At 43.4% G+C, this 23673-nt stretch overlaps 1 protein-coding gene and 1 long non-coding RNA gene across 3 annotated transcripts in view; both read right to left on the reverse strand.

The window, feature by feature from the left end:
• LOC307217224 overlaps window positions 1–23673 on the reverse strand; it is a 294245-nt gene that overhangs the window by 227427 nt on the left and 43145 nt on the right. The gene's annotated exons all lie outside the window — the stretch shown is intronic.
• The window catches only part of ZBBX (zinc finger B-box domain containing), a 51119-nt gene continuing 45878 nt past the window's right edge, over window positions 18433–23673 (reverse strand). For both annotated transcript variants that reach the window (XM_079977810.1, XM_079977811.1), the window contains exons 20-21: window positions 23423–23631; window positions 18433–18484 (exon numbers count right to left, since the gene is read on the reverse strand). In XM_079977810.1, the coding sequence (XP_079833936.1) occupies window positions 23559–23631 (73 nt within the window). In that variant the 3' untranslated portion in view covers window positions 18433–18484; window positions 23423–23558. The remainder of the gene's footprint in view (window positions 18485–23422; window positions 23632–23673) is intronic.

Raw genomic sequence — 23673 nt, forward strand, 5'->3', positions numbered from 1 at the left:
AGGTAGCGCATTTGACTGAGTATGAGCTGAAGCTGGGAAGTTACCTCAGCCATCAGCTCATTACGCCTCAGGCATGTCTCTTTTGTCTCTTACTCTCAGTGGGGACTCACTGACTTCTGGTGGCTGCTGAGGATTTTCAGACAAGAGTCTCCGACTCCTACCTGTGAGCTATCCTTCCTTGTGGGAAGAATTACTTGAGAATTACTGAATACATTTTCTGAGCTCGTTTCAAGAATCCAGATGGATGCCTTTATTTTCATTTTCCATTGGCAAGATCCCGAGGCCGCTTATCATAGATTCTATCACTTCAATTTAGCCTAAAGTGATGGGATAGCTAGGTGAGGTGCTGGAGGAATAAAAGGCTCCAGTTTCAAGAAGCCCTGAGCAAGGTGCCCTTTGGGGACCCCACCACCACCCCACTGCCGCTCACCTCAGTAAAACTGACCGGTGGCAGCAGGCAGGGCTCCTCTAAAAAAAAACAACCACCACTTTTTTATTGGGTTTGCAAAAAGTGTGGCTGAAGCTGGTCGCCATCTTCTTTCCCTCACAATTGCTCTAGATCTCGATATAGCAGGACCCAGAGGCATTCTGGGGAAATGAAGATGCTGGGCTGCTGCTGCCTCGAATGGCCTTTCACTTCCCAGAGTACCCGCTGACTAAGTGAAAATGTGAAATGTCAGCTGCAGTGCGACTCAACATTTGCCAGACCATGCTGGGCACTGACACTGGGCCTGGTGTCGCTCCACTGGCCACCTGACCTCACTGCCACCCTGTCCTTCTGCCCCAGCCCTGTAAACTGCAGCATGAGATGTCCAGAGGGTGACTCTATGGCTCTGCCCCTCACTGCTGTTGATTTTTCTGGGCCATAAGGATCCCTCAGTGGTTTTTCTGGGAGGGGGAAGTTTTCCCCATGGTCACCAAAAGCCTTTGAGGACACCTAGGGAAATAAAGGTTGTTGACAGATTACTTCTGATTCTGGACACCAGTGTGGAAGAGGAATCTCCAGCCATAAACTAGCCCATGGAACACACTAACTTTTTCCCAGTTCTGCTTTTTGCCTCTTCAACTAAATATATATTTATAAGTTTGTAAGAGAAGTGAATCCCGGAGGACAAGAATTGCCTTCACTTCACTGAAGATTCCCCTCCCCACCCCCTTGAAATCTTTTGAAGACAGATTCCTTTCCACAGATGTGAAGTCTTTGATGTCATGCTATTTAATTTTCCCATTAACATATAAGTATGTAAACGTGCCAGAGTGGGGGTGGAGGAAGGGTGAGTCGCTGAAACTGCAAGAACGGAAGGCAAAGGGATCTACCAGAAAGGATGACAGGCTGCCCACTTGGGACTTTCTCAACCTCCAGAAAGCTGGATTACATTTGTGTCGGATTTGATTCAGCTTCTGCTTTATGGGCCTCATGCCCCACTCCACCACAATGGAGAAAAAGCTGACCAGTTCTTGTCCTAGCATAAGATTGTAGGGAGCTGTCCATCAAGATCAATATTTTACACACTGACTGGATACAGGTTATTGGATGAGAAACCTTCCCAGTCTTACCTGAAGTTGCCATAGATTGAACCCTGGACATTCTGCAATGAAAATAGCTTCTTTATCCATGGACAATCACTTGGGCGGCAAAACCTAATTCACAAGAAGCATCCCCATGTATCCAGGTCTTGAGAGACAAGAGCTGTAATGGTGTAAAACAGGGAGGTGTGGGAACCTCCGGAGAAACATTTTAGCCCCTTTTTTTGCTTCCTTAGTTAGTCTTCTAATTGGCTAGAACCTTCACACTCACTCCGAAATTTTGCTTTAGGTGAATTTTGTTGGCAGTGCTAGTTAGTGTTCTGTTTTTTTTAAAATAATATTTATTAGCAGTTTAAAGATTACAAAAAAAAGAAAAGAAAAAGAATTAAACAAGACAATACAATACAATACAAAAACAAAAACACCACACAACCCAAACCCTAAAACATTGAATCAACCAAACAAAACAAAAACAATTAAAAACACATCCATTAATTTCAATGTCATAACTTTCGTTCGCTTGTTTCAGTGACCTCCTCACACCTCCCTTTTTTGTATTCCACTTCAATTAACTGTTTCAGCAATTCCTTTCCATCTTCCTCTGTTTTCTGTCCTGTAATTTATCTTAACATATTCTAACCTTGTTTTTTTTTCCCTTTAATACATTTACAATCTGTCTGTACCTAATTCCTTATAACATTTCTGCTAAAGCCATATAACTTCATTCCATCATTTTTCTAACATTCATTAATTTCACAATATTTCTGTAAATAATCTTTAAACTTTTTCCAATCTTCTTCCACCGACTCTTCTCCCTGGTCTCGGATTCTGCCTGTCATTTCCGCCAGTTCCATATAGTCCATCAACTTCATCTGCCATTCTTCCTGGGTGGGTAAATCTTGTGTCTTCCAATACTTCGCGATGAGTATTCTTGCTGCTGTTGTTGCATACATAAAGAAAGTTCTGTCCTTCTTTGGCACCAATTGGCCTACCATGCCCAGGAGAAAGGCCTCTGGTTTCTTCAGAAAGGTATATTTAAATACCTTTTTCATTTCATTGTAAATCATTTCCCAGAATGTCTTAATCCTTGGGCATGTCCACCAAAGGTGAAAGAATGTACCTTCAGTCTCATTACATTTCCAACATTTATTTTCGGGCAAATGGTAAATTTTTGCAAGCTTGACTGGTGTCATGTACCACCTATAAATCATTTTCATTAAAATTCTCTCTTAGGGCATTACATGCCTTAAATTTCATACCTGTGGTCCATAACTGTTCCCAGTCAGCCATCATAATGTTATGTCCAACATCTTGTGCCCATTTAATCATAGCAGATTTCACCGTTTCGTCCTGAGTGTTCCATTTCAACAGCAAGTTATACATTCTTGACAAATTCTTAATTTTGGGATCTAGCAATTCTGTTTCCAATTTTGATTTTTCCACCTGGAAGCCAACTTTTTTGTCCAAATTATATGCCTCCATTATTTTGTAATAATGGAGCCAATCTCACACTTTGTTTTTTAATTTTTAAAAGCTCTGCAGTTTTACTCTGTCTCCATCTTGTTCCAAAATTTCCCAATATTTCGGCCATTTGGCCTCCATATTGACTTTTTTCTGTGCCTTCGCTTCCATTGGTGACAACCATCTTGGGGTTTTATTTTCTAACAAATCCTTATATCTTATCCAAACATTAAACAGTGCTTTTCTAACAATATGGTTTTTAAACGCTTTGTGTGCTTTTACCTTATCATACCACAAATATGCATGCCAACCAAATACATTGTTAAAACCTTCTAAATCCAGCACATCAGTGTTTTCAAGAAGCAGCCATTCTTTCAGCCAGCAAAAAGCAGCTGATTCATAGTAAAGTTTAAGGTCTGGCAGGGCAAATCCACCTCTTTCTTTAGCATCAGTTAATATCTTAAAATTTATTTGAGGCTTCTTGCCCTGCCAGACAAATCTGGAAATACCTCTCTGCCACTTCTTGAAACAGTCCATCTTGTCTATAATTTGCAATGTTTGAAACAAGAACAACATCCTTGGCAATACATTCATTTTTATCGCAGCAATTCGACCTAGCAATGATAGCTTCAAATTTGACCATATTTCTAAGTCCTTTTTCACTTCAATCCAACATTTTTCATAATTATCCTTAAACAGATTCACATTCTTGGCAGTCATGTTAACCCCTAAATATTTCACTTTCTTGACCAGTGTTAATCCTGTCTGGCAGTGCTAGTTAGTGTTAAGCAACCTCTCACCTAGAAAGAAGAGAGGTAAATATATTTTAAAAGACTCTCCCCTGGCATACAAGACCATGAGAGCAATGGAAATCAATAGGAAGTCTGAAAACAAGGGCTTCTTTTGCAAATCCGATGGCAACACAGGAAACAAAGTGCTGATCATCAAAACTGTTAGTGCCTCTAAAGAACTGTTAATAAGGTGGATTCAGCAATTAGAATAACTAACATTGCCTGGAAAAGCACTCTTAGCAGGATTGTCAGACATGGCAATGGTGAGGGCGGGTGGGGGAATCTTATAAATTAGGTCCAGGGAGACTTGTGGATTATTCAAAAGTTTCCTCAGCTGTGTTCATTAAATATTTCCTAGCCTGCTGGAATTGCTTCTGGAAGTGCCCTTGCTGCTGTAGGAGTCAAGCATTCCCGAGGGGGAAGACGGTCTGTAGCTTAAACACAAACATTGCTGGCAAAACCTCATGGTACTGGAGATGCTAGAATCCCTGGCATCTCCAGTGCAATGAAGAACCAAAGACCCTCCAGGTATTGTTGGACTCTAACTCCCATCAGCCCCAGCCAGCATGGCCAATGGCCAGACATGATGGGAGCTGTATTATTTCTAGAGCACTTCTTGGTTGGGGGAAACGCCATAGCTAAGCAGCAGAGCTTCTGATCCACACACATTGTACCAATGGTCTGAACTGGTATAAGGTAGCTTCATTTGTTGCTAGTCCCATGGAGTGGGTAGGTTGCACTCACCTGACCTCCAATTCGCTGCTGCTACCAGGAGTTAGAGGGGGGACAGGTTTGGTGCTGGTGAAATCAGCATGGTGCAGACACACCAGGAAAGTCAATCTTTCACTTCCTCTGTTGTGTTTGCACTGTGCTAAGATCACTGCCACCTCCCCCTCCCTCCCAGGAAGCAGCAGCAACACGACCAACAGGAAGTCAAGTGACTGTCATACCATACCATCAGCTACTGAGATTAAACAAAGTAAATTAGAGCAATTAACTGACAGATCCACAATATGCATGCAGAATTCATCATGTGAAAGGCTGGACTGGATGAATCCCAAGACGGAATTAAGATTGCCAGAAGAAATATCAACAACCTCAGATATGCAGATGACACAACCTTGATGGCAGAAAGTGAGGAGGAAATAAAGAACCTTTTAATGAGGGTGAAAGAGGAGAGCACATAATATGATCTGAAGCTCAACATCAAAAAAACGAAGATCATGGCCACTGGGCCCATCACCTCCTGGCAAATAGAGGGGGAAGAAATGGAGGCAGTGAGAGATTTTACTTTCTTGGGCTCCATGGTCACTGCAGATGGTGACAGCAGTCATGAAATTATAAGACGCATGCTTCTTGGGAGAAAAGCAATGACAAACCTAGACAGCATCTTAAAAAGCAGAGACATCAATTTGCTGACAAAGGTCCGTATAGTTAAAGCTATGGTTTTCCCAGTAGTGATGTATGGAAGTGAGAGCTGGACCATAAAGAAGGCTGATCGCCGAAGAATGGATGCTTTTGAATTATGGTGCTGGAGGAGATACACTCTCCACGCATGACAGAGGTTCAGTCTCCAGTACTGAACTCAGGTAGCAAGCCTAGAGACCTGTGCCAGATGTCTGAGGTCAGTCACAGTAAACAGTAGCTGGTAAAACAGATTGAGGACCTGACTCCGTATGAGCACCCTTTTAGTGCTAAGGAGCCAAGGCTTGGGTTAGATGGGTTCTTGTGATCCCTTGCAACCCTTTGGTTCTGTGATTGCAACCATTGGCAGTGTTCTACTTGTGAAGACTCACAGGGTGTAATCCTCATCACCCGGGATTCTGCAATGTTCAGGAAGACGACATGAGTACAGCAGGCTACCTGATGCAGACAGTCAACCTCCAACCAACACACCACTGCTCTCTCCCCTCATGTGTTGACTTAGCCAAGAAGACAAATGCTTAGATACAGTGAAGGAAACTGGCTCTTAATCGCTGTCCTTATTAATGTTCAGCAAATATCTGATTGGGATGCCTCCTTGCTTCCCCACTAGGAAAGATGTAACCTAGCAATGTTTGTGGGGAGAACCCCCCCAATATTTTGAGGCCAACAGGGTTAGAATAAGAACAAGAAAAATAAAATCTAAGATACAGGGGTATTGGTTGTTTCCCTAAAAGACCTGGTGTGAGTGCAATGGATTTTGGATGACTATCGGAGTGGAGTATTGTGCTTCCTTCCACTGGTGCTCAACCTGTATATTTAGAAAGGAGATGCAAATATTTCAAGAATGCCATTAAGCATCCAGTGACCTTGTTCCACAGGAAATCAAACCCAGGCAGAGGCTGCGCTCCTGAAACCTCTCACTGCTTGGAGAAGTGGGGCAAGCGTAAAAACACCTAATCTGCATCTGTAACTACAAGATGGATAGGAAGTCTCATCCACATGCCCTGCAGTGCACAACAGGCTTTTCATATCCACGTGTACATTGTAATGCAGATGTTGACTCCACATAACTAAAGGCTGTGAAAATTCAGATCTGCATTGCAACTCAGACAGATACCACATCCTGCAATGCACTCGGGTATCGCCTTGGATGCTTTGCACCTAAATCGGCACCCAAAAAGTGTACCACGCAGCATAATGCATGACCTACTTCCATGCACAAATCTTCCTTTCCAGATTCAGCCCTACCCAGACACAGTGATTGTTCAAGCATGCCCATTGAAATCAATAAAACATATGTTAGCCACTGAGCTATGCTTCCAAAAGCTTATTGAAGAGGCAGCCCACCCATGAGGCAGGAGGAAGCCGCCACCTCAGGCAATGGAACTACAAGAGGTGGCGTCCCACCTGGAACACACACACACCCCCATCAAGTTTCACTGAGAGGAGGGTGTTCCAGTGCCTAATGTTGCCATGCATCTTCCCCACCCCTGGATTGGAGAAGATGAGCAGCAAGGCCTTGCAAGATGCCCCCCTCTCATCGAGTTTCGCCGAGAGGTGGGTGTTGCAGCAGGAGGTGGGGGCGTGACAAGGGGGGCACAGCACAGGGCAAGGGATGGCACATTCCTGTTTCACATCAGATGGTGAAATGGGATATGTTGCCCTGACTTCCTGACATTAATTTATCATTTGTAATTGGGGACCGATTGAAGATCGCTCTGTACCAGTAGTGGAAGGTGACATGTGTCACTTGGGGGTGGGGGGCAGACAATCCCAGCACCTAAAAAAAAGAGACAGAGCAACCATATACACATCTATTCAGAAGAAAGTCCCTATTGAGGACAGTGAGGCTCACTCCCAGGTAGGGATGGAAAGGACTGTCAACTCCGATTCACTGTTTCTCATTTTCCCAGTCTTAAATTCGGTTCTCCACATTTCTGCAGCAATTTGCAGTTAAGGAGGAAAAAAATCCTCATGAAAATTCATCAACATTTCAGGGCAAATTGTATGCAGTGTTGACTAATGCAGACATAGTTTTGCAAGCTGTTCTCCCAGATATAGTGCATTTTGTATGTTGTTTTCATTAATGTATACATTTGTTTGCACACTTTTGCCTAATATATGCCCCTTTTTTTGGAAACATTGCAGAACTGCATTGCAAAATTCAGATAAGTCTGAATTTCATAGATTTGCCTTCAAACGCAAACTGAATCAATTTTCTCCCCATCCCTACTCCCAGGTAAGGGCACATAGCACTGCAGCCTTAATGGCAGTGACAATTTTGGTCTTTAGTAGTTCATATTCTCACCACCTACTTGATACTTTCCTGTATAATAATCCTCCATAAGCATCTTTGATCAAAAGCATCCAATTTCCCCCACTTCTAACTCTTCCAAGTTCCAGGTTTCTTAACTACACACCAGATGAGAGATTTTATAATGAGCATTATATACTTGATCTTCTCCAAGAGGCTCAAACGTCATTTTCTCTACCATGTGTCAAGGATTTTGAAGGATCTAAGAAATATTTCCTGTCCCAGCAGCAACCACATTAGTAAATTAATTATCTAGAATAGCTGTAGAGGAGACACAAGTGTCGTTATAAAATGGGGAAATAACTATGAGGAAACATACCAATATTCCTGCAATCTGACCATTAATCATGCTCACAGGGTATATATATTTATTTTACCCAGTATAGATTCAGGTTAATAGCTTTCATTTTAGCTCAGATGTGATGTTTCACAGAATAGCCTTTGATTTATGGACGGAAGGAATAAATTGAGGGAGTTTTCAAAGTATCGTGCAGAAGTGCTCTTTTAGCCTCCTCGGGGGCGGGGAGGGAAGAGAATAATCCCAGAATACAACAGGAAAATTGGGGTCCCAATGTAACAATAGGCAAAATCCAGCCAAAGTTAAGGCATCATAGAAGGGTACGCACAACCCCGCCTATGCACTGAATAAACATATGGAGATGTGGGGCTGTGTGGGATGCCCCAACTCCCTAAAAACCTCCAAGGAAGGAGAGCCCACAACCTCCCAAGGGAGTCCATTCCGCTGCCGAACAGCTCCTACTGTCAGAAAGTTCTCCCTGGTGTTTAGTTGGAATCTCCTTTCTTGTAACTTGAAGTCCTCGGTTCGAGTCCTAACCTCCAGAGCAGGAGAAAGAAATCTCGCTCCATCTTCCATGTGACTGCCCTTGAGACTGTCAGGGACTGTGCTGAGGAGGGCTACAATGAAGAGGCATGGTGGCAGCTGCCTCCTCCCCCTGACCCTAAATCTCCCAGGAGCAGGAGGACAGTATAGATTTAGAGCAGTAGTTTGCAGAGGGGCATAGTTCAGAAGGGAAAAGCTGGGAAATATGGGATGAAGAGCAGCTAGGAGAAGAAACACCGGGAAAGAGAGGGTTAACAGATTCACAGTCGTTGGGTAGCATCCCCCTTCCCCCTTCCTTCCCTCCCCATGTTCTAGGAGAGCTGAGAAAGTTGCTGAACAGAAAGCACAGCAACTACAAGCTCAGGTTAACAGACGTAGGGGTGATGTGGACTGAAAGAGACGAGGTGGGGTGTAGCCTTAATTGGAAGCGCCACCATTCCTAGAAGGAGACATTCATTATCTCTCACTGTAATTATTGAAGATTTCTAAGTGGTAAGAAGACTCCCTTCACTTTGTTCTGCTTATCTACTGCCAAGGGGGGGAGGAAGCCAATTCCCTGAAGCCCAACAGAGATATTTGAAGATGGGACATGCCCCACCATGCTGGGGGATGGCAGGCTAGTTTAGGAAGTGTGGATTAGATCAGGTTGTATGCACACCTCTGCCCTCCAATGGAGAGGAATGATCAGACTGGCTACCACTGCTGCCCCCTAACTGCTGTCACACACACCAGCATCTGCCACTTGGACTGGTCGCCTTACTCTAAGACCTCAAGAAGATCCCTGCTGGATCAGACTAAAGTCCTGCATCCTCTTCCCACAGTGGCCAACCAGATAGATGCCTGTGGGAAGCCAGCAAGCAAGAAACCTGAGCATGAGAGCATTCTGCTTTCACAGTAGCCAACCAGAATCCTATGGGAAGGCTGCAAGCACAAGCTTAGCCCAACAGCACTCACACTCTGATTGCCAGCAACTGGTATTCAGAACCATACTGTCTGCAACTGTGGAGATAAAACACAGTAAATTTTAATGGGATATCTAGGTTGAACCATATTCATGTGTCAGAGGTGGGTTTAGGGAGGCGCAACCGGTTCGCCTGCACTGGGCGCCAAGCCAAGAGGCCACAGTAGGAGGCACCACAATGATGACTTAGAACTGAAGGTGAGAGGCTGCAGGGAGAATTTTGGCATCACACACAGGTTGCCGCAGAAATTTGAAAGCACAAAGTTCACCACTGCATGTGCTACTCGTATGTAGGGCAGATACATGCTTAACTGTAGAGTTGTAAGTAAATAAAGTCCATTATGTGAGTTCCTCCACATGTGCAGGGGCTCCTCACCATCAGTTTTCCCACTCAAGTGGAGCTCCTTCCTGCTCAGGAGCAGGAGCTGAGATGTTGGGGTCTCATTACAGAAACGCAGCACGGACTTGCAGAAATGAGGCATGACAACAGGGGCAGGGCTGAAAGCATCCACTGCATGCTTATGTCCCGCACACAAGTAACACATGCATACAGTGCTTTGATGTGCACAAGAGTTGCTTTTGTTTTTGTTTTCATCTTGGATTGGTTGTAACTCACCATTCATTGTTTCTCTTCCAGGTTGGTCCCATTAACAACAATAATTAAATGCTATTTAAAATACAGTCAAAACACAATTAAGGAATGTGAAGCGGTGCAATAATAAATTCAGCTCAGCAGAGAACAACAAAGAGGAGAATGACAAAGTAAGGGGTTTTAAAAATGGAGGATGCAGGATGTCACAACTGGAGAAGACTTTTCTCCCATCACCAGCCACCCAATCAGCAGGCAGGCTGCTCTTCTGCCATCATGAACATGGTCTGGTCAGATACTCCTTCCTCTCAATCTGTCTCCTGCCACAATCCAAGGGGCCTCAGTAACTCGAGGGTCTATGTACACTGGAAGAAGGAACATTCCTCATCTCCTGCTGCAAACTTCTCTTATTGCTTGGGACAATGAGTGCCCCCAGACTGTTACTGTTTTAAGCAGGAAAGAATTGGAGCACATGCCAGAAGTTTGGGGTTGTGCAATTAAACCGTTCTGTTGCCATAGCACAGCAAATGTACTTTTAAAAAGAGGTGGGGTTTTTTACCGTTAGGAAAGTGATGGGGAGATTCACTGACAATTTTGGGATGAACAAATGATTCTTGGCGAGGTGCAGAAACACCCAGCAAGCAAATCAGGATGCTCACTGATGTCTAACCTGCTCCATAAACAAATCAGAATGAATGCTCAGTCAAGACTGGACACAGCCCTCCAGACATCCTTTTTACTGTGCATTCATGCTGATTCATTCTCATGATGATATCGGGACAGTTACACATGCAATCTCGCTTTCAAAACAGTTTGAGCCTGCAGAAGTTCCAAGGTAGACATACTGCTTTGCTTTCAGTCCACGCACATCCCATAACTTCCGGCTGAAATCCTATAACTTTTCGTACTACAAATGTTCTAGCATGGGGGAGTCTGTCCCCACTTTTGTTGCAGTATTGCACAAGAGTGTATTTTCAGACTGCAATAATGAACTATCATTGGGGAAGCACTGGGGAACTAATAAAATGGAATGGTGCATGGACAATCCAGTATAAATCAACCACCAATGGGTAATTATTGCATCAATGACACATCACAGACAACATCTGCAAAGAGAGTCTGGAAAGGTTCACAGTCTCTTCTTCTTTTTCTTCTTCTTCTTCTTCTTCTTCTTCTTCTTCTTCTTCTTCTTCTTCTTCTTCTTCTTCTTCTTCTTCTTCTCCTCCTCCTCCTCCTCCTCCTCCTCCTCCTCCTCCTCCTCCTCCTCCTCCTCATTCCAGTCAAGCCTTATCTGTCATGGATGCCATAGTTGAGATTCCTGCATTGCATGGGAGGGGTGTGTGGATGACTATATGGCCATTGGAGGTATGTTCCAAATCTATGATTATATGAGTATATAAATAAAATTCAAACAACTAAGCTTTGTGCAAGTAAATGAGGATGGATTCAGGTCATCCAAAGGAGCCTGATTCCAGGAATCAAAAGACAACGGCTCCAGGATTCTTGAACACCAGCAGAGGATAAGCAGAAGATTGTCACACACAGGGCAACAAGGAAATCGAACTCAAATGGATGAAAATGAAAAATGTAGGGGGGTTCTGTCTCTTTGGGCTACAATCCCTAATGTGGTGCTCAGATTACAGGTGGGCCAGAGACTTGTTCCCAAATCTTTTGGAAAGCTGCTTAGATGCTGCTTTTAGAAGGGAGGGGGTGGTTTCCTAAAATTGGGGGGGGGGAGTATCAGGGGGGTTATGCATTTTGTTTCGGAGCCTCCTACCTTCCCCCACCAATAATGTGTGCACTGCTTAGATCTGTGTTCCTTCACTGCATTGTGCCCTATCAACTAAACTAATTGATCGCCATTGTAAAAAGTAACACACACATACACACAAATATTTATATTCAACAGATTGCATCCGTACAGAATCAATAATTCTTCCAGGAAATCTGGAAGATTTATAAAAACTTACACAAAGAGAATTGCGCCCATAGATTGTAGGAAGAGAAAAGTAGGACTAATGAAGCAATATTGATATAATAAAGCGCTGTCTGTTTTAAAAGTTATATAGAATGAAATCACCATAAGCCATCCAAAAATTATAATTCTGTGAACATATTCAGCAGGAGGAAAATTTAGCATGCAAAATATGCTGTGGGAAAGATATTTTGACTTGCAAAGCAGACTCCATCTCTCTTCCAGCATATGAAATGTAAGTTGGTGATGCTTATCTTAAGACAGTTAAGAGAATTTTAATTTGCACTGCAGAATGGAATTGCATATACTAAAGAAGGTTGGCTTTTGAAGTCCCGGCACTTATAAATGTCTGTTAAATTGTCAAAGGTAGCGTGCATCGGCACAGCAACACAGAAAATAATATGCAATCATGACAGTTGTATATTATGCTTTGATGAAGTGAATAGCTAAAAAAAAAAACCCCAACACCCACTGTAAACTTTCTTTGGACAATGACCTTGTATTTTCTTGTAAAAGAAACGTGGACATCCCATCATATCTTGGTATGTTGAAAGGAAAGGATTTTATTTCTTTTTTAAAAACATCGAAATAGTCTGAAGAAAAGTACTTTATCACTACTTTAGCTTTGACGGTTCCTGATAACTTGAACAGTACTAATCAGAGCTGGACCAAGATATTCATTCTGGCACTGAGGCGTAAAATTCAAATGATACTGCCCCCACCCCCATCTGCCCTCTGCCAAGCATACAAGATGGATAATGGATACACAGGTCGATAGAACTTACAAGAGTGGCTGCACACTCCTTGCCATTTCTCCTACGCGGTCACAGATCCGTCCCGTCCCAGTTGTAAGCCACTGGCTCACCCCACTGCATGCCATTCCTTTGTGCTGTCTACATTTTGTGCACACTTCTTACATAAAATATGCACTTTCCCATAAAATGCACTTTTCAGTGCGTCAGTAAGATGCACATTTGCGTATGTGAAAAAGGGAGATTTTTGCAAATACTTTGCCAAATCTGGAGGTGGTTGCAGAAGAGTCACTGCTGGCAAAAAGATGCAGCAGGCTCGAGGTACCTTTTCCATCTCTCAGGGAATTTACCATATTTTTTGCTCTATAAGACTCACTTTTTCCCTCCTAAAAAGTAAGGGGAAATGTGTGTGCGTCTTATGGAGCGAATGCAGGCTGCGCAGCTATCCCAGAAGCCAGAACAGCAAGAGGGATTGCTGCTTTCACCGCACAGCGATCCCTCTTGCTGTTCCGGCTTCTGAGATTCAGAATATTTTTTTTCTTGTTTTCCTCCTCCAAAAACTAGGTGCATCTTGTGGTCTGGTGCATCTTATAGAGCGAAAAATACGGTAACTTTCACCCATTTAAATGTTTGTCCTTCACTTCTCTGTGAAAATGCACTTGGGGACACTTCTCCAAGTGGGGGGCAAAATTTCCCCACCCCTTCCGACACCTGAGTGGCCCAACTCCCTGACAACGACCCTGCAGGGACGCCTCACTTTTGTGAGTACTTGCAGAATACAGTCCCCTCCATCCACACCAGCAATGTGGGGTGGACATTTTTAATTTTCCTCTGCAGAAAATGCCCCATTTTGTTAGTTCGTTGGCAACAATGAACAAATGCCAATTGCAAAGATGGTATTAGGCACGCTTGGGAGTCTCAACGTTTTAGCGGGGTTTACGAAATAAAACTAAAATGAATGCACTAAATTAGATTGCTCTCCAGGATAGAGCAGGGGACATTTTTTCCATCTTGAGGGCAGCATTCCTTCCTGCACAATCTTTCAGGGGCCATATGGCAGGGTGGGAGGGGCCAGAGGCAAAAGGATAGAATGAATGCAATGCATGCAAATTTTATTTTTGTGCAATAGGCTAGCTTATTCTCTCTCTTCTCCATGCCAGTCCTGACTAGTTCAGAGGCCAAAATCTGCTTTGTGTCCTCACAGCATAATGCGCTTGTTAAATTGTTTGCTCCCTGCCACACTTGCTCCAGGTATCACAGCTGACGGCTGCATTGCGCTTCTTTCAAACAGGTAAAATGCCTAATTACACAGAGACTACAATTCTGTGGCAATCCTTTGTCCACATGCCTCAGTGAATAAAACAATTGTGCAGCTCAGAGGCAAAGGAAGGAGCACTTTGCTAATTAGCGCACTTAATCTCTGCGCACAGATAATGGTTTTCTACCACGTCCCATCAGGGCAGGAAGCGGGTTTCGTGACTCCAAAGTGGCAAACAAATGACATTATGTCAGCTTTCGAACGATAAACACAAAACGGCTGGTGAGGGTTACGGGAACAAACAGGGAGCAAACCGAGCGTGGTCTGGAGTTGTCTAATCTCTGCCCTTGGCAGTTAAATGGCAACATCAAACAACCTGAGAAACTAATTCGTAGCAAGCTTAAGCATGCTGCATAAATTTACTAAAAGTTGGTGTTTGCAGGCATGGTCTGAGTGCTATTCTTACTGAATGATTCGGGACGGGGGGGGCGGGAATAGGTACCTCTTCGCACAAGGCCCTGCAGCATTTGAATCATAAAATTGTAGATTCATCCAGTGCTTTACCAGCTGCACTGGCTCCCGGTGGAGTACAGGGTCAGGTTTAAGGTGCTGGTTTTGACCTTTAAAGCCCTATGCGGCCTAGGACCCATGTACCTATGGGACCACCTCTCCTGGTATGCCCCATGGAGGACCTTAAGGTCCACAAATGACAACATTTTGGAGGTCCCAGGTCGCAAGGTGGTTAGATTGGTCGCAACTAGGGCCAGGGCCTTTTCAGTACTGGCCCCGACTTGGTGGAACGCTCTGTCACAAGAGACTAGGGCCCTGCAGGACTTGACATCTTTTCGCAGGGCCTGCAAGACAGAGCTGCTCCGCCTGGCCTTTGGTTTGGACTCAGTCTGACCCTTACGTTTTCCCTCCCCTTATGGTTTTGATCTATGGGCTACTTTAAAAAAGAGGCTGCATTTAAATTGCATTTTAACCTGTATTTTAAATTGCCCCCCCCCCCAATTACGATTTTACTGCAATTTTACTGGTGTTAGCCGCCCTGAGTTTGGCTCTGGCCGGGGAGGGCGGGGTATAAATAAAAATTATTATTATTATTATTATTATTATTATTGTTGTTGTTGTTGTTGTTGTTAAAATGTAGAGTTGGAAGGGACCACACAGATCCAGTGTTTCCCAAACTTGGGTCTCCTGCTGTTTTTTGGACTAAAACTCCTATCATTCCCAGTGGTCAGGGATGATAATTGTAGGGCAGAATTGTCACTGCTCCCTCAGTGGAGGCCGGTTACTGTGGAAGAAGTCAATAAATTAATTGGGAATCTGAAGAGTGGAAAGGCTCCGGGGAAAGACTTTATCCCAGCGGAGTTGATTACATCAAACCAGCACTGGTGGGCTCCACTTCTGGCAGCACTTTTTTGTTGTTGTTTAGTCGTTTAGTCGTGTCCGATTCTTCGTGACCCCATGGACCAGAGCACACCCGCCACTCCTGTCTTCCACTGCCTCCTGCAGTTTGGTCAAACCCATGCTGGTAGCTTCGAGAACAGTATCCAACCATCTCGTCCTCTGTCATCCCCTTCTCCTTGTGCCCTCAATCTTTCCCAACATCAGGGTCTTTTCCAGGGAGTCTTCTCTTCTCATGAGGTGGCCAAAGTATTGGAGTCTCAGCTTCAGGATCTGTCCTTCCAGTGAGCACTCAAGGCCGATTTCCTGAAGAATGGATACGTTTGATCTTCTTGCAGTCCATGGGACTCTCAAGAGTCTCCTCCAGCACCATAATTCAAAAGCATCCCCTTCATGGATCACTGCCTTGCCGTGGCGAAGGGGCTTGAATAACTCAGAGAAGCTATGAGCTATGCCGCGCAGGGCCACCCAAGATGGACAGGTGATAGTGGAGAGTTTTGACCAAACGTGATCCACCTGGAGCAGGAACCGGCAAGCCACTCCAGTATCCCTGCCAAGAAAACTCCATGGACAAAGGCAACAGGCATATAAAAGGCAGCACTTTTTACAGTAGTAAATAACTCGGGCAAAGATTGAGAGTCTCATACTATTCCATCTGAGCTATCCCCGTTGCTCCCAAAAGATGTAGTGATGGCTACCAACCTGGAAGGCTTGAAAGCATTAGGCATGCAGAATAAGGCTATCAGTGGCTGCCAGCCACAATGGTTACATTCTACTTCTACAGTAAGAGGTAGTGTGCTTCTGAATACCAGTTGCTGAGAATCGCAAGTTGGAAGAGTTGATCCTGCCTGATCCAGCAGGGCTCTTATTGTTGCACCATTATTGTATTGTATGTAGTGGGTGATCTTCAATCACATTTGACTCAGAACTGACCCACTGAATCTAAAGAATACACCAAAGTTATGCCCATTAATTTAAGGGGATTTACTACAGTGGTGCCTCGCAAGACGAAATTAATTCGTTCCACGAGTTTTTTCGTCTTGCGATTTCTTCGTCTTGCGAAGCACGGACTTTGGGAAAGCTTCAAAAATCACCAAAGTCTTCAAAAACCTCAAAAAAGGCTACCACACTGCGTGCTATGAGTTGCTCCTCGAAGTGAATGCACGGTTTTAAGAAAAAGGAAACAAACTTGCAAGACAAAGGAAACAAACTTGCAAGACGTTTTCATCTTGCGAAGCAAGCCCATAGGGAAATCCGTCTTGCGAAGCAACTCAAAAAACGAAAAACTCTTTCGTTTTGCGAGTTTTTCGTCTTACGAGGCATTCGTCTTGCGAGGTACCACTGTATAAGGAAAACTTAGCTGAATACCACCAAGCAGAAACTACGTTTCCCATGCTTATTTTAACTAATAAATGCATTTTGGGCACACTTTCCTTCTCCACATATGTTTTTGCAAACATTCCTCGACTGGAGAAAACATTCAGAAAATCTGGAATCTTGGGAGGATAGGTGCGTTCCGGTTTGTGCATTTTTGGAAAGTCTAAACATGTAGTTCTGAATAGACTTCGAACTGAATTTCCCTCACGTTTGTATTGACGGTGCGGTGCTTAACAAAAATAAGCAGGAGTTATCAACAACTTTAATTCCCAAAGCAGTCATAATTTTTGTATAAACAGCAATAATGAGTGGGTGGCAAGTGAGACAGCATAGCCAAAGGAAGTAATCTGGGAGAGGTTAATGACTGAATTAACAGGGAACAGCTACTATCCATCCCTGTTTCAAAACTAGTTAAAAGGGGTCTTTGTTCTCTTCTAACGTGTTCATAAAAAGTTGCGTTTTTACTGCAAGAGATGCAAAGAGGGTAAACACTTATCAACAAGAACCGTACAACAGACCTTGTGTGACAGCAGTGATTTTTTTTTTTTAATGATAGGTCTAAAAGAAGTCGGGCATCACTGACAGGAAAAAAGCTGGCAAAAAGAAAACAGAATTAACTTAGTAGCGAGCTAAGATCACACAGAAACTACCAAGGAAAATGAGAATTAGTTTGTATTAATATTTACAAAGATTAAAGTGATTCTTGATTGTAGAGTTCTCTCACAGTACTGTTCAGTGCACTTTCTACATTTTTCTTCAAGGGTATGAGACACAGCCAATGAATCAACACATCACCAGTGGAGCACGTTTCCAAGGCAAGATGCCATACAAGTGTAGCCAATTATGGCGATGACACCTGTTGACCAAAGGCCCACACCACTCCTATAAGCCTGTTGGGACCCTCCATGAAGTATAAACCACAAAGTCTTTTGACACCACCAATTTATTGCAGCACAACCTTTTGTGGACTACAGACCACTTCATGCATCTGACCACCGTTCACCAAAAGTGCTGCAATAAATTTGTTGCCCTTTAAAGTTGCCACGAGCCTCTTTTGCCGAGGACCCATTGCAGCCCTGCCTCTGCTCAGGAAAGACAGCAGCAAAAAAGGACATTTGTGGGTGAAGCCATGCCAGCTATAAGGCAATCTTGCCTTTGTGGTATTCAAAAAACTGATACTAAATCAATCTGAAGGTACTGTTCTGTGTTGATGCTCTAGGACTGTTTTCAATTTTCATACTGTTATCCACCATTAAGTTTTGTCTAGGAATAAGGAAGATCTTCTGGGTTTTTCCTTCCAAGAGTACAAGATCCAGAGAGCTGAGAGCCTGAACAGCAGCACTCTTGTTAGAAAAGAGAGGAATACTGCAACATTTTGCAGCAGGTCCCCACTTGCTACATAACGGTCAAAGCCACGCCAGCCGCCTGATCATACAATACAGCTGGAATTTGCAGCTTTCCCACCAAGGCTGCTATCTCCATAAACCAGAAAACCTTATAGCCACAAACCTTCTCTAGCAAACAGCAACTAAAAAATCGTTACAATGGAACAATACACCATTCCTCCTCTTGCTTGGCCCGGGTGAACCTAATTCATCTTTTGCAAGGGAAACACACAATTTTGTGTTTTTATTTATACGGATTTGCTGGCCACGTTGGGAGTTTTTCTGGTTGAAGAGCAAGGTACAGATGCATTGAACAAATATAAAAGGAGAAGACAATGGAAGTAGCGAAGTAGGAAGAGCCCAAACGCGTTTCTCTCTGTTTGTTTTTCTGCATCAACATGCATTTTATTTATTTGAGAGTCTGTGTACTGGCCCAGTAAACGCTTCCGCTGCGCAACCAGCAACAGTTCTCTTTGCAGAGCATTAATTAAGTCCAGTGCAGAGATTCTTGTTGCAGTACATGCTTCAGAGTCTCAGCAGCAAGGAAATAACGACACAGGGAAGCCTGTCTTTCCAAAGACAGGTTTATTGCAGAAAGATAACAGAAACACCTCCAGAGCTTTCAGACATTTTTGTATCACGCCCCCAACAGGCAGAGAAAACAAACACTCTTTATATACTGAGCAACTTAACAACTTAACGAGCTTGACTACTTAAAGTCACATGACATTGCTAACTTGCCAGCGTCTTAGGTTTCACACCCTAACACCCCCTCTCGCTGGCAATACAAAAACAAAATTACTTTAGACCCATTTCTTCACAAAAGTTTTCATGCCGCTGAAACCCAAGCGGTTTTGTAAAACCATCAGCTTGATTTTCATGACTGGGACAGTAATTTAATTTAACAATTCCTGCTTTTACCGTTTGACAAACATTTTGAAAGCGGATATCCAAATGTTTTGTACGACCTTTAAACTGCCCATTTTGTGCTAACTTAAGACACGGTTGATTATCACCCCATACAGTGATTGGAGTGATGGCCTTTTCATACATCTCTTGTGCCAAGCATTTGTAAAATTCTAGATCTCTACATAACTCAGATAAGGCACAGAACTCAGCTTCTGTTGACGACAAAGCAATCAGGTTCTGTTTCTTGGATCTCCACCCAATCAGAGAGTTACCAAATTTTATTACACAGCCAGACACTGATTTTCTATCCTTTAAATTTCCCCAATCACTATCTGCCCAACAAGTAATCTGTGCTTGTCCTTCAGAAGATAATTCAAGGCAAAAATCTTTGGTGTATTGTAAATATCTTAACACTCTTTGAATTCCTTTCCATGCATTTACACTAGGTTTTGAAGCTTCTCTGCTGAGTAAGTTAACAGCGTAAGCAATGTCTGGTCTACTCCATTGCGAAAGATGAAGTAAGCTTCCCAGTGCTGACTGAAAGATTTCAGCACGCTTGAATTCAGCACTATCCTTGAACTCATTGTCTTTTACAAAACCCATTTCCATTGGTGTTCTAACACCTGCACACTCCGTCATGCCAAACTTTTTCAACATTTGCAATATCTTGCCTTTTTGATTCAGTAGAAAACTGCCATTTTTGGTCCTATCTATCTGAACACCAAGATAGACCTTTACATCACCAAGATTCTTAACTTTGAAGTATTTATTTAACTCTTTGGCTAGTTTTTTTACTTGTTCTTGTGTCTTTGAAGTATAAATCAGGTCATCTACATAAACAAGCAAAGATTCTTGAGCATCTCCTGAACCTCTGAAATATAAGCAATTGTCAGCCTTGCTCCTGCTAAAACCAATGCCTACCAAAACGTCATTCAAACACTCATTCCAATTATGAGCAGATTGCTTGAGTCCATAAATAGATTTATGTAGTTTCCATACCTGATTTGATTTACCAACTTTCAATCCTGGCGGTAGCTCCATATAGAGCTCTTCAGCCAAGTCTGAATGAAGATAAGCTGTAGAGACATCAAATTGATTCACTTTGAACCCTTTCTGAGCAGCAACTGCTAATAGTGCCCGAAGGGTTTCACTCCTTGAAGTGGGTGCATAGACTTCGGAATAATGTAACCCCTTTCTTTGAGTAAAACCTCGAGCTACAAGCCTTGCTTTGTACTCTGGTTTCCCCATCGCTGTTGTCTTTATCCTGTACACCCACCTACAACTTACTGCCTTGGTACCTTCTGGCAGTTTGGTGATGGAAAACACACCCAGTTCTTTCATAGAATTCAACTCTTTTTGCATGGCCTCATGCCACCTACTGGCCTCCTCCTGGGGTAATTGCTCAACCTCCTCAAAACTTTCAGGTTCGCAATTTGCCAAACCAGCCCAAACACTAATAGCTTGGTACCTTTCAGGAGGTATACCTTTGTTGGTACGCTTGGAACGCCTTAACAGTTCCTGTGATGTTCCTTCAGTTTCCCCCTCTGACCCAGAATCACTAGTCGTCACCTGTTTGTCGCTAGTAGTTGAAGAACTTTCTGATTCTGACTTTACACGTCTCTCTTGCTGTACGGGTGAACTTTTAGAGCTAGAAGATTCTGACTTTACAGACTTGGGTGAACTAGGCGATTTCTCACCCTCGTCCTCAGACTCAAATTCCTCAGCCTGTTCTGGAACTAATACCTGCCCTGGGGCCTGAGTTTCATTATTACTGTTCACCACATCAAATAGTATGTCAGGATTTCCATGAATTTTATTCCAACCATCCTGTTCACAAAATTCCGCACTTCTGCTGATTGTGATTTTTGTTTGATTGCCTTCTACATTCACAAATCTCCAACCTTTTGTGTTTGCTTGATAACCACAGAAAAGCATTTCTTTAGATCTAGGATCGCCTTTCCTACGTTGTGCCCTAGGCACCAGCACATAAGCACGACATCCAAAAACTCTTAGATGATCAATTTTTGGTTTTTTCCCAAATAGCATGAAGTAAGGAGTGTTGCCTACTGTGCTATTGTACACTCTGTTAAAAGTATAATTCGCATACAGTGCAGCCTCAGCCCAAAACCGCTGTGGAAGTCCAGAATCAAACAGCAAAGCAGCAATGGCTTCCTGTAATGTTCGAAATTTTCTTTCGGCAACTGCATTCTCCTGTGGTGAATAGGGATTGGTAAGTTTATGAACTATACCTTTCCTTTTTAACCACGTCTCCAGCGTGTGGTTCACATATTCCCCACCACGATCTGATTGTATTTTACGCACCCTGGTGTCAAATTTACATTCGACTTCTTCAATCCAATCCATCAGGATGGAAGCTGCTTGTGATTTTTCTTTCAGAAAGAAAACCCAACTAGCCCTTGAAAAATCATCCACCAAAATTTGCATAAATCTCGCACCTCCAAGCGATTTGACTGGCATAGGGCCACACACGTCTGTGTGCACAAGTTCAAAGGGTTTCTTGCTTACTCTATCAGATCTAGGATAGTTACATGTCTTAACCTTAGCATGTTTACAAGCACAACAATCCAGAAAATTTGGACAGGGTTTAATGTTACACTCCTCAGCTAAATCTGGCATCTTGCTTACATACTTAAAGCATATATGAGCTAACCTTCTGTGTAGTAGATGTGCACAACCTGTATGAGGAGCCTTATTTACACACTTAGCTTGCGCTTCACCTGTTGAACATCTACCTGCTGCTAACTGCTCTTCATCCAAAACAAAAAGCCCATCCTCACAGGGAATTTTAACTAGCTCCTTCCCCTGTTTCGAAATGGTGCACACATCTTTTTCAAACTCAACCTTAAAACCACTTTTTACCAGGCATGACACACTCAAAAGTCCATTCTTCATTCCTGGAAGAACGAAAACAGGAAGGTTAGTTTGCAAACAATTAACATAAATTGTGCCTTTAAGGTTCATTTCTCGTTTACTATTGTCTGCTATAGTCACAGTTTTTGCAACTGGCAATGTCTTGCAGTTCATCAAGCTGCCACTAGATGTCGCTGGAACTAAATTGTGACTTGCTCCACTGTCAATTATCCACTTCAAGGTTTGTTGGCTCCTTTTAGGACTCTGTTGTGCTGCCATTGCAGATAGTCCCTTATCAGCACCTGCTCCCCCTCTGGATCGTTGAGTCTTGTAGTTCTCACTTCGTCTTCGCCTGTAGCTCCGGAAACTGACCTTGGACTGTTGAAATTCCTGTTGCTTTTCTGGACACTTTGCTATCAAATGAAACCTGCTACCACATCGAAAACATGACTTGGTGGCCATAGCAGACACTTGTGAGGCTTCCTTACAGCTCTGCCTGCTAGTTCCCCCACGCTCTATGGTGGCTCTATGGTGAATTCGCCTAAGAGCTTCCCAAATTTCAAATGCAGACCTTAAATTTTCCACATGAGGTAATTGGGAATCGTCTATCGATACCATCAACATGCATCTAGCTTTAGTGTCCATTTTATCATGTTCCCTGTTCTGAGCATGTGCAGCAGCCTGTTGCTCTGCTGTGGCATCTGCTGCAACAGCCACAAACGGCTTTCGCCTCTGGACATAGTCAGCCCACACTTCTTTGGCTTCCAACCAGACTTGAGCCCTCTTAGACCACTGCACGTAATTAGCAGAGTTCAACTTTGTAAAGGGAACCTGGAAATTTTCCACTGCCATTCTTGGGGTTTGCTGCTACTCCCTCTGTGTGCCCTTGCTTCTCTTTCCCCTTGGGATTTGTTTTACTCACTTTTCAGACGCCTCCAGCCTTCTCTGAAGCCTTTTAAACTTTTTCCTTCCGTCTCTTCACTAGCAACCTACCACCGTCCTCTGGTTTTATTAACAAAACAAAAACACAACGGGAGGTCAAGCTAGCCTTTTGCAGCTTATGAAGCTGTAAATCTTCACTTACGCAGCTCTCTCAACTTTCTGCAGCCTCTCAGTTCCTTTAAGAGCTGGATTTACGACCAAGCCGGTCTTCTCTCATCTGAAAGCTGCTTTCACTTTCTCTGCACACAATACAGCTGTAGAAACGTAGAAGGATCCATAACCTAAGAGAGTCTGTGTACTGGCCCAGTAAACGCTTCCGCTGCGCAACCAGCAACAGTTCTCTTTGCAGAGCATTAATTAAGTCCAGTGCAGAGATTCTTGTTGCAGTACATGCTTCAGAGTCTCAGCAGCAAGGAAATAACGACACAGGGAAGCCTGTCTTTCCAAAGACAGGTTTATTGCAGAAAGATAACAGAAACACCTCCAGAGCTTTCAGACATTTTTGTATCACGCCCCCAACAGGCAGAGAAAACAAACACTCTTTATATACTGAGCAACTTAACAACTTAACGAGCTTGACTACTTAAAGTCACATGACATTGCTAACTTGCCAGCGTCTTAGGTTTCACACCCTAACAGTCTTCACATCAGCTCAGTTAACCTGCCGTGCTGGGGAGATAAGCGCCTCAGCCTGATGATTTTATATGGATTGAAGCAGAAGGGTACATCAAGTTCGATTCCTCTGTATGTGTGTGTGTTTCTGTGTGTTTTTTTCACTGCAGTTCTATCACCTGCTGCTTGTCCCTCTGGTCTTCCTCATCGTCTGTATGGCTTTCGTCATAAACTCTAAAAATAAAACATAATTAAAAGGTTCAGCTGTTTCGTTTC

This window comes from Podarcis cretensis, assembly GCF_951804945.1.
Source record: "Podarcis cretensis genome assembly, chromosome: 5".
NCBI lineage: Eukaryota > Metazoa > Chordata > Lepidosauria > Squamata > Lacertidae > Podarcis > Podarcis cretensis.